This window comes from Salmo salar, chromosome ssa10 (assembly GCF_905237065.1).
Source record: "Salmo salar chromosome ssa10, Ssal_v3.1, whole genome shotgun sequence".
Classification (NCBI taxonomy): Eukaryota; Metazoa; Chordata; class Actinopteri; order Salmoniformes; family Salmonidae; genus Salmo; species Salmo salar.
This window is the reverse complement of record NC_059451.1, coordinates 105,585,468-105,604,097: the sequence shown is the minus strand read 5'-3', so window position 1 is coordinate 105,604,097 and position 18,630 is coordinate 105,585,468. Positions and strand designations below refer to the sequence as shown.

The 18,630-nt window shown below is 43.0% G+C and overlaps 1 protein-coding gene across 3 annotated transcripts in view; it reads left to right on the top strand.

Annotated features, from left to right (window-relative positions):
• The window catches only part of LOC106561385 (tetraspanin-9), a 308,734-nt gene extending 292,067 nt beyond the window's left edge, over positions 1-16,667 (top strand). For all 3 annotated transcript variants that reach the window (XM_014125280.2, XM_045688331.1, XM_014125279.2), the window contains 4 exons: positions 8,578-8,679; positions 8,863-8,994; positions 10,009-10,092; positions 12,187-16,667. In XM_014125280.2, the coding sequence (XP_013980755.1) occupies positions 8,578-8,679; positions 8,863-8,994; positions 10,009-10,092; positions 12,187-12,258 (390 nt within the window). In that variant the 3' untranslated portion in view covers positions 12,259-16,667. The remainder of the gene's footprint in view (positions 1-8,577; positions 8,680-8,862; positions 8,995-10,008; positions 10,093-12,186) is intronic.
• Positions 16,668-18,630: the final 1,963 nt, after the last annotated feature.

Genomic DNA, 18,630 nt, shown 5'->3' with positions numbered 1-18,630 from the left:
CTGTTTCTCTCTTTCTCTCTCTCTCTCTCTCTCTCTATATATATATATATATATATATTACAATTTAGCATTAACACTGGAGTGATAGATGTGCAGATGATGATGTGCAAGTAGAGATACTGGGGTGCAAAAGAGCAAGAGGATAAGTAACAATATGGGGATGAGGTAGTTGGGTGGGCTATTTACAGATTGGCTGTGTACAGACAGGTACAGTGATCGGTAAGCTGCTCTGACAGCTGATGCTTGAAGTTAGATAGGGAGAAATAAGCCTCCAGCTTCAGTGATTTTTGCGATTCGTTCCAGTCATTGGCAGCAGAGAATTGGAAGGAATGGCGGCCAAAGGAAGTGTTAGCTTTGGGGATGACCAGCAAACAAGAGCATACAGGTCGCAGTGGTGGGTAGTATATGGGGCTTTGGTGACAAAACGGATGGCACTGTGATGGACTACATCCAGTTTGCTGAGTAGAGTGACGCAGGCTATTTTGTAAATGACATCGCCAAAGTCAAGGATCGGTAGGATAGTCAGTTTTACGAGGGTATGTTTGGCAGCATGAGAGAAGGAGGCTTTGTTGTGAAATAGGAAGCTCATTCTAGATTTCATTTTGGATTGGAGATGCTTAATGTGAGTCTGGAAGGAGAGTTTACAGTCTAACCAGACACCTAGGTATTTGTAGTTGTCCACATATTCTAAGTCAGAACCGTCCAGAGTAGTGATGCTTGTCGGGCAGGTGCGGGAGGCAATCGGTTGAAGAGCATGCACTTAGTTTTAGTAGCATTTAAAATCAGTTGGAGGCCACAGAAGGAGCGTTGTATGGCATTGAAGTACGTTTGGAGGTTAGTTAACACAGTGTCCAAAGAAGGGCCAAATGTATACAGAATGGTGTCGTCTGCGTGGAGGTGGATCGGGGGGGGGGGGCTTGGGCAAGTTGCTCCAGGAGATGCTGAGATGTTGGCTGGGGTAGGGATAGCCAGGTGGAAAGCATGGCCAGCCGTAGAAAAATTCTCATTGAAATTATCGATTATCGTAGATTTATCGGTGGTGACAGTGTTTCCTAGCCTCAGTGCAGTGGGCAGCTGTAAAGTCCATAGACTTTACAGTGTCCCAAAACGTTTTGGAATTAGTGCTACAGGATGCAAATTTCTGTTTGAAAAAGCTGGCCTTAGCTTTTTTAACTGACTGAGTATATTGGTTCCTGTTCTGCTAATGCAGTACGCCACAGGATGTTTTTGTGCTGGTCAAGGGCAGTCAAGTCTGGGGTGAACCAAGGGCTATATCTATTCTTAGTTCAACATTTTTTGAATGGGGTATGCTTATTTAAGATGGTGAGGAAAGCACTTTTAAAGAATAACCAGGCATCCTCTACTGACAGGATGAGGCCAATATCCTTCCAGGATACCCGGGCCAGGTCGATTAGAAAGGCCTGCTCACAGAAGTGTTTTAGGGAGCGTTTGACAGTGATGGGGGTGGTCGTTTGACCGCGGACCCATTACGCACGCAGGCAGGCAATGAGGCAGTGATCGCTGAGATCCTGGTTGAAAACAGCAGAGGTGTATTTAGAGGGCAGGTTGGTCAGGATGATATCTAAGAGGGTGCCCATGGTTACGGATTTAGGGTTGTACCTGGTAGGTTCCTTGATAATTTGTGTGAGATTGAGGGCGTCTAGCTTAGATTGTAGGACGGCCGGGGTGTTAAGCATGTCCCTGTTTAGGTCACCTAACAGTACGAACTCTGAAGATAGATGGGGGGCAATCAATTCACATATGGTGTCCAGGGCACAGCTGGGGGCTAAAGGGGCTCAAATTGTTTGGGCACAGACCTGGGTGGTATGACAGAACTCTGCAGGCTATCTCTGCAGTAGATTGCAACTCCGCCCTATTTGGCAGTTCTATCTTGTTGGAAAATCTTATAGTTAGGAATGGAAATTTCAGGATTTTTGGTGGCCTTCCTAAGCCAGGATTCAGACACGGCTAGGACATCTGTATTGGCGGAGTAACATGCGAACACATGCATACTAGGGATGCAACGGTACAGTGGGCCCACGTTTCTGTATGTATCACGGTTTGTGGGCCACGGTAACGGTACGGTTTCGGTATCTTTATATTTAAGAACAGTTTGCACTTGTATGACTCTCATACAGGGGACGAGTTTGCAAAATGTAGCTCTTCATCTCCCAAACCAGTACATAGTGAACCATCACAGTGAGGTAGCTTCCAGTACATAGTGAACCACCACAGTGAGGTAGCTTCCAGTACATAGTGAACCGTCACAGTGAGGTAGCTTCCAGTACATAGTGAACCATCACAGTGAGGTAGATTCCAGTACATAGTGAACTGTCACAGTGAGGTAGCTTCCAGTATATAGTGAACCGTCACAGAGAGGTAGCTTCCAGTATATAGTGAACTGTCACAGTGAGGTAGCTTCCAGTACATAGTGAACCGTCACAGTGAGGTAGCTTCCAGTATATAGTGAACCATCACAGGGAGGTAGCTTCCAGTACATAGTGAACCGTCACAGAGAGGTAGCTTTGAGTTGCTCTGGAGGTCCAACTATCAGTGGAGAGAGCTAGATAGGGTGTCTGTGTCAATATGTTTTCAATTTCTCTCTGTGATGTTTCATAGAGTTTGGGAAGTACTTTGCCGCTGAAATGTGTGCAGGAGGTGACATTGTAACGCGGTTACATTGTTTTCATCAGGTGACAAAATCCTGAGTCAGTAACCACCGAATAGGGCTGCAAATCTTTGGCTATGAATACTCCCACTGCTTTCGTTATTTCTTAGTTTTTCTGAATTTGTCGCAAATTGTTGTTGGAAGGCAACAGCGAGGGATTGTTGTGTTTTGGCTAACGAGTGGACTCTCCTTGCTCCAGCTCCACCTGCAAGGGATACGGCCAGGTGATGGCCACGTAAATGACACATCATGTTAGAAGTGTTTCCACTTGAGTAGCTGACGGTGGCAAAGCAATGCTTGCAGACTGTACTTTGTTTGTTTACGGTCTTCTTACCCTCGTCATCGTATTGACCGTTGAATCCAAAATGTTCCCACACAGCGGATTTGAAAGACGGCGGTGCCTCTTCAAATTTGCTTCTCTCTGTCTCACTAGCGCTCACCATTGTCAGGTTGGAGCTGAGAGAATATTTGTTTTTAGTTTTCCCTTTCTTCATGGGGCCCCTTTAGGGGGGTTTCCTACTGAGATGTCATTGCAAATCGTCCATAGGTTGTTTAAGGGCGAGGGGTTGCGGTCACTGCAGTTGCTACATTTTGAGACATTGCTGTGGAGTAAAGTTTGTAAGCTATCAGGAGCCTCCTAACGGCCTGGGGCCCCAAGCAGTTGCCTGCCTTGCCTGTTCACAAGCTGCGCGTTTGGTTCTGTGGATCTGAATGTACAACGTGCATGTAGACTGCAGGACAGTAAGCAAGTTTTGGAAATTATAGGAAAATGACAGGCATATCGTAATTCCGCGGTTCACGTGTGCGGATTGGACTGTAGAGGGCGTACCGAACGGTTCGACAACATACTGTTGCATCCCTAATGCATACTGACACACACATACACACACACACACTCTTTCACACTCACTACATACGCTGCTGTTACTGTCTATTATCTTTCCTGTTGCCTAATCACTTTACCCCTACCTATATGTACATCGCTACCTCAATTACCAGTACCCCTGCACATGGATTCAGCACTGTTACTCCCTGTATATAGCCATGTTATTTTTACTCCTTATTGTTATGCATTATTCATTCCTCGTGTCGCTATTTCTGTTTTATTCTATTTGTATCTTGAACTCTGCATTGTTGGAAAAGGACCTGTAAGTAAGCATTTCATTTCACTGTCTACAGCTGTTGTTTACGAAGCATGTGACAAATAACATTTGATTTGGGGAAAGGGAGGATGGAGAATCAGGGAGGACGGGACGATGGCCGGGCCCTAGAGGGGTTCAGGAGTGGTTGGAGGTTTGGCTGCTCCTGCTTGCCCCTGCTAGAAGACCGCAACAGCAATTTAATGTGTATTTGGTTGTGAGCCCCTCTGGCATCTCACAGTGCTGGACAAATGGGGAGAATTAAAGTAGTACTGTACTATAAATCCCCACCCATACATTATTTATCCACCATCCACCATTCAATTACACTCTCTTGCCCTGTCTATCAGTCCACAGCCAGGACCCCCTGTCGTCAGCACTGACCTTAATCACTCTACAGTCTATAGAGGGAGATTAGAGTAGCTCTATTAATGAACTTGTGTTGTTGGACTCTTTTGGCTTCTTGGCTTTGCCCTGCTGTTTTTGTTGTTGTTTCTCTCTGTTAGAGGGACAGTGAACAAGCCGTTAGTGGTCAGAGGAGGAGATCTGGTGGACTGGTGAGGGAGGGGCATTGATAGGGCGGGGCTCTGGGACCAGTTCCAAACCATGTGACAGACATGGGATGATCCCCAGAGTATCTTACTGTATGTGAGGACTGGCGAAGGACACTGGGTGGGGCACTGGGAAAGGTTCTAAACATACAGTAGAACCCAATCTGGCTAAGTGTCTCATGTACAGTATGTACGTGAGCACTGGCAAGGGACACTTGGTGTGGTGCCCTGTCCCATTCCAAACCATGTGACTGACACCATGTGGTACCCAGCCTGGATGAGTGTTGTTGTTCCAGCTCTTAGCATGGACACCCGTGCGTGTCTGTCTGTGTCGTGGAGTGTCCCAAGTGGTGTGGCTGGGTCTCAGTAGCAGACCTCGGATCAAATACTATTTGAAATCATTTCAAATACTATAGCTGGGCTTGATTGAACATGCCTGTCTCAATGGAACCAATAGAATATTAGCAAAAGTGCAAAACCTGACCATCTGGCAATTAATGGCAGGCTAGAGCAAACGCTAAAATGATTTGAAAGATTTTGAGTAGTATCTGAACCCAGGTGTGCTCAGTAGCAGCCCTGGCCAGGTAGCGGAGTGTTCAGTGAACTGTGGATAGAACAAATCCAACGGGAGCAGGTCAGGAGGATTACGCTAGGATTTGACCGTGGGGATTTGAAAGTGTGGAGGTATAAGAAATATTTTCTCTTTGATCAACAATATAGTTCTCCCTCAGTGAGCATTAAGGCACCACAAGGTAAGCTGTAAGATGTGTGGTGAGTCACACAGCCTTTAGCGGTTTTCTTACCTATTTTTACCTGAACGTAACCCTTATTTGTCCAGGTTGGCTACCTATGTCATCTAATTCTCATTTTCAATTCCAATCAATTTCTGACCTTGAAACATCAACACAATAAACAGTGGTAGCAGAGGTGATGTGTGTGGGAGCTATCTTTTCTACAAAGCAGTAATCTCTGGAGCTGTAATTTCCTGCACCACAAATAAGAAAAGCATAGCATGTAAACATGTCACTTCTAAAAGTGAACAAAACAATGAACAATGTACTCAAAAAATGGTGTATATTTTCAAACGGGATATTTTACTTAAAAAAGCTTTGATACTAAAAAGCTATTCTCTTTGCATTCACCTGGCCAAGTGACCCAAGCACGAGAGAGAGAAAACAATTGTCTTCCATGACAGAGGAAAATCATGGTCTGTGTCTAAATGCCTGTACTTACGGTCTAAGTAGTAGACTGCTTGGGTATGTGGCAAATATGACCTTTCATATTTTGTGAAATGTAGGAAAATGTGTATGCTTTAAATGCCAGGATGTCATACTCATTTAGGCTTTTCATCTGTTAGAAATCGCTGCACACTATTGAGTAAGAGAATAACATTTTATAACATTTTATTTGTCACATGGCCGAATACCACAGGTGTAGACTTTACAGTGAAATGCTTACTTATGAACCCTTTCACAACAATATAGAGTTAAAAAGTAAGACAAATAGTATGATAAGTACACAATATATAGTTTTAGTAAGTAGTAGGCCAGAGAGATTTCCGACATGGCCATTGTCTTCCATGCCAGAGGAGCCAGAGGTGCCAGAGGGGCCAGGCATCCCCCAGGTCTGTAGGTCATTAGTAGGCAGGGGTGGCAGTGTTCCTCTCTCTCACACTGGCTGTCTGCTCTGAAACACTTTACAGTGATCTCAGAGCCACTTTCTCCCTGGCTGGACACATTGACACCAAACAGCACAACCCACCTCTGTGTTACAGTGTGTCTGTCTCCGACACCGGAGACACACGGTGACCGGTGGAAAGCTGGCTCCTTATCTATTCACTTACAGTGGTGTAATGGCCTTTCCCTCTTACTCCCTCTCACTGTCCATCCCATCCACCTGGCCATGGCTCCAGCCTGCAGCCCGCAGCCCCCTGGCTTGCTTGGACATGATGGATGGCCTCTCTCGCTCCCATCCTATTCTGCTGATGCAGGTGGATCTGCAGCCCAGAGGAAGCCAGTACAGTGTGCTCCATAATGAGACACATTTTACACTCTGTCAATATGTCTCCTTTAGGTATTCTGTTGATGCATTTTGACAGGTGCTGAGGGAAGTTAATCTCATCATGAGTGATGAGTGATAGTTTTCTCTAGGAACGGCATAGTTTTGCTATCAGGGAAAAACTTCACCATCAGCATAGACTTGAGTCAAGCGTTTTATCAGAACTCACACAATGTGTTTGCATCCATTTCTGCTGTGAAGAGAGAAACATTTATCAAAGTAGTGAGAGATCAAGCCTGTCGTTTGTTTTGCAGTCATTAGTATGCCTCGCTAACTGTGGTTAACACTTGATCATTATTTTGCATTTCAAGCCAGGTTCGAAGAAGGTGCTTTTGGGCTCAATGATGACTGGTCCCCTGTTCTCTCCTGTGATTGTGTGGCTGTGGGGAGCAGTAATGAGCAAGAGAGAGGTAGGAAGGAGGGAGGGAGAGAGTAGAGAGACTCAGTGGATAGGAGAGGTGGAGACATGGGGCTGAGAGAGGGATGGATGATAGTGCTCTCCATCATTTCCCTGCACAAAGAGACAGATATGATGATTCCTCCTGACTGATGAGGTACATTATGCACACAGTGCTCCACTTTGGCAGAGAGAGGGAGAAAAAAAGGATGATTTGAAATTATAGTAATCTTATTTCAAAGATTTGGGAGAATTTAAGTGGGTTATGCATGATTAATGATAATTTTTTATTCTTTGTGAAATTATAATTACTCTGAAGAAACAAATTCCTCTCTTATGATTAATTGAGAAAATCATTTATTTACACTTGTTGTATTTTTTTCACACCGATTATGAATCAGTATGCACCACTCAAGATAATTCAAATGAGTTCAAATGTTTTGCTGTGGCTCACTGATTGTGACACTGAACAGTAGGGGACTACTGGTCTTTCAAAGGATCATCTTATATTTGAATGTCCTCAGCAAGAATCGATTGTTGTTATTCTCTGGCTGCTCAGTTCCTGTCCAGACAGAATTGTACTTTGATGTCCGGTCCTTTCATATTCATTTTCACCTTTTGCCAAACAACGAGCCTGTCTTTAGTTGTTGTCTCACCCAGCTATCTTAAGATGAATACACTTAACTGTAAGTCGCTCTTGATAAGACCGTCTGCTAAATGACTGAAATGTAAATGTAAACATTGTTCAACTTTTCCTCAGTCAGTCTGTTTGTGCTTCAGAGTGTAGATTAGAGATGACACACACACTGCATATCCTTGTATCTTCCACTGACCGCATTGGTACAGTTATTGTGCCATTCACTTCAATGGGGGGAAATCTTGTACTTCTACAGACACAGTGCTTACGTTTTAAGATTTCAATATGATACAAATTGCTTTCCCCAGCCCCGTTCCTTCCTTCCTTGTGAAATAATCAGCAACCACTCCACAGTGTAATTTCCCAATATAATGACTCTCATCTCTGTTCTCCGTTTACAATATTCCATCGCAGTTTCCCAGCCCTCTAGGTATACAGGGCTGCTGTGGAACAGCTAAGCATTGAAATATGTATCTCCACCAGACATGGCATGAGCACTGATAGTATTGTTAAGATCCAGTCGAGAGGAAAATGCTATAGCAATGCATAAGGCATATTTAAATGTAAGCTCAGTTGAGGGATTGACGTCAATCAAAGTCAAATAGATATACAGTATAATCCAATGTTTCTTCCGGATTTCTAGCTCACCTGAAGCTATCTATCTATGTCACGAGTGCTGTCTTCGAATTCCCTGTCATAAATTAGCCAAGGCGCAGCGTGCCAGTAGTTCCACATCTTTTATTTGTGAACTTGAACAAAACAAGAAAAACAGGTGAAAACTGAAACAAACTTGACGTTCTGGGGCTGCTCACACAGCTGCACAAAAACAAGATCCCACCAAAAACACAGGGAAAAACAGGCTGCCTAAGTATGGCTTCCAATCAGAGACAACGATAGACAGCTGCCTCTGATTGGAAACCATACCCAGCCAAAACATAGAAAACAAAACATAGAATGCCCACCCACCTATCACACCCTGGCCTAGCTAAACAGAGAAAACACAGCTCTCCTAGGTCAGAGCGTGACAATCTAACCCAGGTTTGTGTTATCTGTCCTCAGGTCAGTGAGAATGCCAAGCAAGTATTGTTGTAATCAAGGTTTCTGTGTTGTCTGTGATCTGTCCTCAGGTCAGTGAGAATGCCAAGCAGGACCTGAAGGATGGCTTGTCTCTGTACAACACAGACAACAATGTAGGCCTTAGGAATGCATGGAACATCATCCAAGCAGAGGTTTGTAGAATGTGAACACACTGAACACTCTGGGATCATCATCACAGACAGGTAGCACTAACTTCTCCTTTTCCCTCCCTGTGTGTGTGTGTGTGTGTGTGTGTGTGTGTGTGTGTGTGTGTGTGTGTGTGTGTGTGTGTGTGTGTGTGTGTGTGTGTGTGTGTGTGTGTGTGTGTCTTGCAGTGGAAGTGTTGTGGGGTGGTAGGGTACACAGATTGGCATGAGGCCCTCAAGGAGAAAATGGTGCCTGACCGCTGCTGCCAGGAGCACTACCAAGAATGCGGACGCAACTCCACCAACATGTTTTGGACAAGGGTGAGTGGGCAAACTGGGCACTGGGTGGGCACTAGGCAGTCACAGTCACAAGATTTCACAGTCACAAGATTTTAAACTTGTTTAAAAAGACTTCTGAAGTTTGTAATTTTCCCTTTGAAATTTCAGACTTGATTATCCCTTGTCCATTAATTGTAATCCAGAAAATAATTCATATTTTGTGGCTGCAGGATTTTTTTCCTGCTGTAGCAAACTGGCTCAAATTAAGATCCTACATCTGTAGGTAATATGCAACAATCCAATGTATTTGTCAATGTCACAAGCCTGGGAAAACAAAGAGCACTTTTATGCTCAGAAAAAAAAACATCTATATTTTTTTAAATGGATAAAAGCTAAATGGCATATGTTATTATATTATTATTTATATTATTATTATTATTATTATATTACTAAACAGTAGTTAATTTGCAAGTGTGTTGAGATAAGGATTAAATTGTTTTGAATATCATTAACATTTTAAATGGTCTGCATTTTTGGTCACCATGTAAACTTTTGCTTTCATTATGCTTAAAGCAATTTGATTTTACAATACAAAACATCAGGGACTTCAGTTCTAATATCTGCCATGTAATCCTGCCCAGCGGGGATGGCCAGATAGTCATGTATGTTTCAGTATAGACAGGACACACTGTAACAGCAACAAACTCCCCCGCCAGATGGAGATAGTAGTTGTGACCTGCGAATGAACTCGCGATGACATCTAACCGTATGCATGAACCAGAGATGATAGCTACAGTGATTTAACTGCATCTGTGTTCTTTTCTGAATGCCCTTGTTTGTCTGAAATATTTCATGTCTTCCCACATTCAAAATTGATCATGTTAAATTGCTTGACAATTGCCATTTTCGGCAGACCATTATTCATCTCCATCAAGTGACTAACTATTCCTCTATATCTTCTCCATCACCCTGTATCCTTCTCTCTTCTATCTCACTCTCTCTCTGTCAAGTGGTAGTGTCCACTCACTCTTCTATTGTTGTCCTTCTGTCCCCTAGGGCTGCTATGAGAAGGTGGAGGAGTGGCTCGATGACAATAAGCATCTCATGGGAACCATTGGCATGTGCATCTTGGTAGTGCAGGTAAGCAGCAAGCTCTCCATGGAGCCTGTGTGTGTGTGTGTGTGTGTGTGACTCCTCTCTCACCCTCACTGTGAGAGACAGCCCCGTAATAAGGTCCATGCTCAGTGGTTGTAGTAGCACACACACACATTCTGCCATACTGAAATATTGAAGATGATGTCTGGTGTACCCTGGTCCTGTCTGAGGGAATCAAATCCCCCTGGCGCTGTGCCGAACGCTGGCGCTGGAACCAGAGCCAGACACCAGGAAGTGATATGAGACCTGATAAAGAGCTCTCAGCATGCTGCTGCATCTCAATGTTCCTCATGTCTGTCCTTCTTGTCTTACTCTCTGTCTACCCTAAAGTACATGTCTGTCTCTGTGTCCTTGTGGTCCGCTCTCTGACTAACCTAAAGTACCTGTCTGTCTCTGTGGCTAACCTAAAGTACATGTCTCTCTCTCTCTGTCCTAGTGGTCTGTCTCTCTGACTAACCTAAAGTACCTGTCTGTCTCTCTGTCCTTGTGGTCTGTCTCTCTGACTAACCTAAAGTACCTGTCTGTCTCTCTGGCTAACCTAAAGTACCTGTCTGTCTCTCTGGCTAACCTAAAGTACCTGTCTGTCTCTCCGACTAACCTAAAGTACCTGTCTGTCTCTCTGACTAACCTAAAGTACCTGTCTGTCTCTCTGGCTAACCTAAAGTACCTGTCTGTCTCTCTGGCTAACCTAAAGTACCTGTCTCTCTCTCTCTGTCCTTGTGGTCTGTCTCTCTGACTAACCTAAAGTACCTGACTCAGAAGTCTGACTCACTTTCCTTTTTGTCTGACTATGTTCTGTTATTGTGTGATTCTCTGTGTGCCCTACCTGTCTGTCTCCTTGTCTACCCTTCCTGTCTTCCCTACCTGTCTAACTCCAGCATTCTGTCACTCTACTATCACCTACCCTCTCTGTCTCAGAGGCAGCAGAGCCCAATAACTAGGCAAGTCAGTTAAGAACAAATTCTTATTTTCAATGACAGCAGGTTATCTGCCTTGTTCAGGGGCAGAACAACAGATTTTTACCTTGTCAGCTCAGGGATTTGATCTTGCAACCTTTCAGTTACTAGTCCAACACTCTAACCACTAGGCTACCTGCCACCCCAACATGGTCCAAGCACACCAAGACAGTCGTGAAGAGGGCACGACAAAACCTTTTCCCCCTCAGGAGACTGAAAAGATTTGGCATGGGTCCTCAGATCCTCGAAAGGTTCTACAGCTGCACCATCGAGAGCATCCTGACTGGTTGCATCGCTGCCTTGTATAGCAACTGCTCGGCCTCCGACCGCAAGACACTACAGAGGGTAGTGCAAACGGCCCAGTACATCACAAGGGCCAAGCTTCCTGCCATCCAGGACCTCTATACCAGGCAGTGTCAGAGGAAGACCCGAAAAATTGTCAAAGACTCCAGCCACCCTAGTCATAGGCTGTTCTCTCTGCTACCACACAGCAAGCGGTACCGGAGCGCCAACTCTAGGTTCAAGAGGCTTCTAAACAGCTTCTACCCCCAAGCCATAAGACTCCTGAACATCTAGCCAAATGGCTACCCAGACTATTTACACCACTGATACTCTATGTTGTCATCAATACATAGTCACTTTAATAACTCTACCTACATGTACATATTACCTAAACTAACCGGTGCCACCGCACATTGACTCTATACTGGTAGTCTCGCTATTGTTATTTTACTGCTGCTCTTTAATTACTTGTTACTTTTATCTCTTATTATTATCCATATTTTTTTTAAACTGCGTTGTTGTTTAGGGGCACGTAAGTAAGCATTTCACTGTTGTATTCGGCGCATGTGACTAATACAATTTTATTTTATTTGACACAGACAATAGATTTTTTTTTATACCAGATACTTAATGTCTGACAAAAATGTCCATTAATTATAATCCACATAATAATTCACATTTCCTGTTGCTGCAGGATTTTTTTCCTGCTGTAGCAAACTGGCTCAAATTAAGATCGTACACATCACTCAGAGCTAGCTGCGCTGTACCATTCACTGTGTCAATAACAATAATAAAACCTAGTTAGACTTCAAATTCACTGGGTTCTCCCTCTCCTCTGCAGCTCCTCGGCATGGCGTTCTCCATGACACTGTTCCACCAAATCCATAGAACGGGGAAGAAGTACGACGCTTAGCGGGTGACAGACGGCACACAGTGAAAGGAGCCCCATACGCTGCCTGATGGGAAAGACTCTGGATGACCCCCTATCCCCTCCTTACCCACTGCATCACTAAGCCTCCCCATTGTTCCCAGAAACCCAGTACAGACTACAGCTGTGTCACCCTTCTCCTCTGCTCTGTCCACTCCACCATTCATTTGCCAAAGAAAAATGGGACTGGAAGATAAAAGGACAAATATACTTTTGGCAAGGAACCCTTAGGTTATCGCTCTCCTCTTCAGAAGTACATTTCTATTTTTGTGGTGCTTGTACTAACAGTTTTGTGGGAAGTACGGATTTTCTGAAACGACAAACGCTTTACTAATACTCACATCCCCCTGCAAGGCAAAGAAAGCGAAGACAAGAAAACCGATATTATAGTTCCCTCCTGGCTTTCATGGATTTTGTCGTGTTGATTATTTATGTTAACTTTCCCTTGTGAATGATGATAGGCTCCAACATAGCATGCTAGTTTTCTACTCCCTGGAACTTTTTGTTATTGAAAATGTCAGACAACAATGTTTTTTTTCCCCAATACAACATGATTTTTTTTTCTAAATGTGTTCTTTATGCTCATATGGAATGGAGTGTTTGATATGCTAAGTCTTATCTCTTGTTAGAGCTGTAAAATGGATGAGACATGATTAGAGGCTGTGGATGATCAGAGGTCAGAGGTCAGGATCAAGGTAATAATGCCAGGAGTCCTTAGTGCGTGGTGCTCTGGATTCAGACAGGATCTTGGAACGTCAGGAATTTTCTGTGATAGGAAGAATTACAATTCTTGAAATCAATAGTCATTTCAACCAAATCACCTAGATAACCATCGCAACACACAAAGAAACATACCAGTGTTGTTCTCTTTTCAACTTCCACCCATCCTACATTTACATTTCAAAGTTTAGTCATTTAGCAGACACTTATCCAGAGTGAATTACAATTAGGGCATTCATCTTAAGATAGCTAGATTCAGCTTAAGATAGTCTATAACCACCAGTACTTCCATTCTGAAATAAAATAAATAGACTGTTAAAAAATAAATGTGTTTAATACTGGCCCGTCAGGACTGACACGTAGAGCTATCTGGTGCTCTCTCTCTCTCTCTGAGGGCTGAGACTAGTGACTGCAGCATTAGATCAGACTGATGGAGCTGCTACCGCAGTGGAGGCAGCATGCGATTTGAGAGGAGAGAGAGAACAGATCTGCTGGATGGATGGCTGCCTTCAAACGTCTACTACAGCATTGATCGTCAGAAGAGTTTCTCTGCAGTGTTTCTCCTCTGGCACACCTGAACGCTTTAAAAAAAATCCCTCTCTATCTCGTTCTCTCTCACTCTCTTTCTTTCTTTTTACATGTCAGAACGGCAGGGGGGCGAGAAACTATCTTCGCAGTACACATTTCCACTGACATTCCTGCTAGACTAAGTGATGATGTATCTATCTATACCTCTAGTCTCGATGCTACTGCTGTTGTAGTTTTCAAAGCACATCCCCTGCTTCAGTCTGTCACAGAGGGGGTGGAAGGTGAGGGAGGGAATCAGATCAAAAGGCGATGCAGTGTTTTAGATACGGCAACGCCTCCTGTAGGTCAAGTCGTTTTACTAGCGCCACAACGTAGGTCATTGTATGGCTCAACCACAGGAGTCCTGAACAACAAGTGTAGTTCTGTTCAGGCCACTTGGATAACTACACTCTAAACTACTTAGGAGGGCTTTACCAACAGGGTCATGTCCATTAGGCACCATCAAAACAGACCGAAACAGTGTGGGACTATCTGGAAACGCACATTTTCCAATGTTTGCCCTAATGAACGCAACCCAGTTTTCCTTTAACATGTCATCATGCAGAAGAAGAGGGAACTTTAAGAGGCATTCACTGCCAACCATCTGCTTGTAGTAATCGATAAACGGATTCATTATTAACATGGAGGTTGACTGAACTGGCTGAATGTTTACTGTACTTTGGGAAATTTGATAAGAACTTAGATAATCGGGCCCAGAAGTTGCAAAGCTAAAAAATGTAATCTTACAAATGTAGGAGGGTTAGGAGCTAGGATTCTGCTTGGGATAAGAAGTGTAAGAACTTTGACACTGCATTGCTGCTACATGGAGAATAAAGGGGAAGTAGAGGTAATGTAACCAAACACAGCTAGCTCAGAGACACTGCTGCCTAGCTTTTACACTCTCCGTCTGCAGTAAGGATCATCTGCAGGATCATCTAAGGTCATTAATTAAGGTTGATTAGGACATCTTTATTTGAACATATTGGGATGTACATACTCCACATAGTGGTAGATTGCAGCAGATGCTGGTTTGTGTGTAGCTGCGTCACAGGCTCAGTTGGTTGTTGCTCACCTTTACGTCTGATTCACCGGATGCCCCCATCATACTCCACAGGGAAAACATGACAGCTGCTGATGTAAAGCACAGGCTTCACATCCCCTCAGCCTGGGTGCATCCACAAACAGTCGTCACAATTTAGCGCTCCAGCAAATTCTGCAAGGTACATGCCAGGATAGACATTTGTAGCGACGTGACAGTTGTTTTTGGTCCCTTAAGAACTTGTTTGCTGTAGAGTGTAGACCTACATGTGTATCCCTTGTACCTCCCTTGTAAATCCTTGCACCCTCTCCCTTGAGAAGATTGGGTGGTGGTGAGGGGAGTTTTATTTGTCACTATGCTTGCTCCCAGAAGTAATACTGCATCTAACATCATAGACTCAACTGATCATATCTGTGATCATTATTGTATTTTAAAAGTCTGACATTGCCACATTGTGTGAACTGATTTGGGGTGGAATGGTTTGATGTTGAATGAAATGCAGAATAGCCTCTTCAGCATGAAGATAGATAGATATATATTTAAAAATCCTGAAGACGAACCGGCTTCACACTGTTTATATGTCAGACGTGGTTCAAGAATCATCTCAAAATCCCAAACTGTTTTTCCGTTGTCATTCATGTAACTGTCACTGCCCTCTTTGAAATGTCAGTGTTCAACCATTCAGAAATGTTTCTGTTCTTCTGAAGGAATTCATTCATGTCTTTGCTTCTCTCACATTCTCCCATTGTCAATTGGTTTCTCAGTGTTTTAACAATTGTTGTTTGTTCATGTTCGTAGGGGTGCAGTATAAGAAGGCCTGTTACTTTAACTCAAATTGTTTTTGTCTCTTGCTTTTATACAATATGCTGTTTTACTATGTTCTACTTGGCTTTGTTTTGTCTGAAGCTCACTGTCAGTCATCCGGAGAACATAACATCATTAGTATTTTATCCTCGGGATTATAGAAGGATAGTTAGATGGGAGAGTTGAAGATTAAAAAAAAACTTTCCTGTTCAAGGTGCAACTAAACCACCTTCCTGTCTTAACTTTGCCACAGGCATTTATCCAAGTCCCGTTTTGAGGGAGGAACATGCAGTCCGAGTAGGAGGATATACGAACATCTTTTGAATTAAGAGTGCTATTCTATTATCTGTGGTATGTCTTTTTAACCATGCCTGTACCACTTTTGTTAATGCCTGCCCATCCTTGCCCTGTGGAATGTGTTAAATCTCAGATGACACTGACTAAGCAACATAATTCCTTTTACTGCATTAGTTTATGCTAGTCCTGGGTGTAAATAATCTCATTTCACAAATGATCAACTGTTGCAGTTGCACCTCTACAATAGGAAGGAACTCATGAACCTAATACCTATTGGCATCATTTGATATGAAATTCAATTCTAAATGACAGCAGGATCTTACCAACTAACACCTGACGCTCTCTCTGACTGTATATTTTTGGAAACCATTTTCTCAGCTGTATGGGTGTTAACTAATATCCTACCCATTAATTGTTATTTTATTAATATTTTATTCCTTTGATAGTTTGTTTGCATTTGTACATTTTCATTCAGGAGCAGTGTATATGAAATGTTCATATGTTTTTCGAGGTTAGTACTATTCATGTTTTTACACTATTGCAGCTTGTAGTGAGAGATACATTTCATGCATGGATTTGGAATGAGCATTAAGTATTTACTCTCTTCACATCGAAACACTGCCACAGACTAGAGACGAACAATGGTTGTTGGGGTTTTGTCGGCTATGAGGGAATTTGAAAGGAAGCAGCTCATTTCTATCTACCACCTTTGACATATTTTTATAATCTCTTCTCTAATCCCCTACCACTAAAGCTGACTATCTGAGCTGTTCTGAAGTGTATGCTCTTGAATAGTGTGTTTGATGTAGTGTCGTGGCAAACGGCAGTATTATCTGCTACCTGTCAGCCTTGTCCTGTGGAGTTTTTCTGCTACATGTAAAATCACTCTGAATATAAGGTGGTGCACTACATTTCATTCTTTAAATCCTGCTATTTTTAAAATAAAGGAAAGTGTGTTGCAAAATTCCATGATACCCTGTACACTCATTTGCCTTTCATGTTTGAAGACTGACACTGTTGATGTGTTGCTTTTTTGTTGGCACTGTTAACTATACAGTATTTACAATATTGTTTGAATCTGAATAACATAAAATGTTGGTATATTGTAAGATTTTCAAACAGCAGTGAACCAATGAGTGAGCTGTTGTCAGCGGTTAGGCTACACCAAGCAAAACCCAGAACCCCCCCCCAAAATGTGCCTTTAAAATTAAATTGAACCTAAGGGACCGGTACGGCAGACAGTGAGATGAACTAATCGTAATAGAAACTCAAATGACAGTTGTCATCAGAGTCTCTCTCTCGCTCTCTGATTTTATGAGTTGGTTTCTACAGATGATGAGCATCCTATAACATTGGCCATTTTATCTAGTATTTTTACTGCTTGATGTAGGCATGAGTATATTTTTACTGAGCTTTACCCCCATGAGTTAGTTATCTGTTCTCCTTCTGTCCTTCCTGTGTGGTAGTTATTGGAGTTTACTGTGCCATTCCATTCTGGCTTTCTTTAACCTCAATGTTCCGTCTATGCAACAAATACCTAGTTTAGCCTTTGTACATACTATTTTGTATTAGTAATATGTATTGAAATAAAGTGATTAGAATAAATGATGAATGGGGATTTTTTTATTTGATTTTTCAGCATAGGGTAATACTGTATTTTTTCTTCATCAGTAGAAAGAAAAACTAGAAAACCCCTATAGTAGTCTTCTCATGTAGTCCACCTGATGTTTTCACTCCATTCCCTGGCATCCACAGCAATTCGGCCTCGCATCCCAGCACCTCATTGTCGAACATAGAATGGATGTTTTCCCCCAAAAATTGGTTTATCCAGCTCACTTGTTTTACCGGTGTTTTTCAGCTTACACATTCAGCTATCTCTTTGACCAAATGGTTGAAAAAGCACATCTCAGTCTCAGTGCTCTACCTTCATTCCATCCTGCACTGGAAGGCTATCTTGAACCACTCAAGGTAAGGCACTCTTTCTCCATCAGGCTTCAGCCATAATGCTGAAGGACTCGATCACATCAATTAGTTGATTTAGCTTTGTTTTAGATTTGGTTAATTATGAAATGTTGGCCTCCTGGGTGGTGCAGCAGTCTAAGGCAGTGCATTGCAGTGCTAAAGGTGTTACTACCAACCTGGGTTCAATCCCATGCTGTGTCACAGTTGGCTGTGACTGGGAGACCCATGAGGCAGCGGACAGTTGGCCCAGTGTTGTCTGGGTTAGGGGACAGCTCTAGTGACTCCTGTGGTGGGCCGGGCGCATGCATGGTGCATGCACTTTGGTTGCCAGTTGTACAGTGTTTCCTCCAACACAGTGGTGTGGCTGTCTTCTGGGTTAAGTGGGCAGTGCGGCTTGGCAGGGCTGTGTTATGGTGGACACATGGCTCTCAACCTTCACCTCTCCTTAGTCTGTATGGGAGTTGCAGTGATGGGACAAGACTGTAACTACAAATTGGGGATAAAAAATTCGTAAAATATGCTAGCTGTCACAACTAAATTCAAATGTGAGTTGGTTTCGGGGTGTGGTTTGATGTGTGTTTACAGGTTGGAAAAGTTAGACAAATTACCACATCTCACAAAACTGATTTAGACTAAACTGACTTTATGACCAAAACTATCTTCTTTTATACTCTAATAAAGCCTAGATTCAATCAGATCAAGCATTATCCGGCGATAGCAGACAGAGCCGCACAGCGGATGTTTAAGCTGTGATGGAGATGGAACTGTGTTGTAGCTGTCAAATCTGTGAGCAGCTGCTCTTGCGATCATTGTCACGAAGACACAACACCCCACTCACATTAGAAGTTCAGACTAAGAAAGTGTAGGGCAGGCTATATAGACATTATACGCTCAAAATGAAAAAGCATTCAACAAAAAAAGCATTCAAAAAAATAATGAGGGTTTCTGTCATCATAACGGAGGTGTAG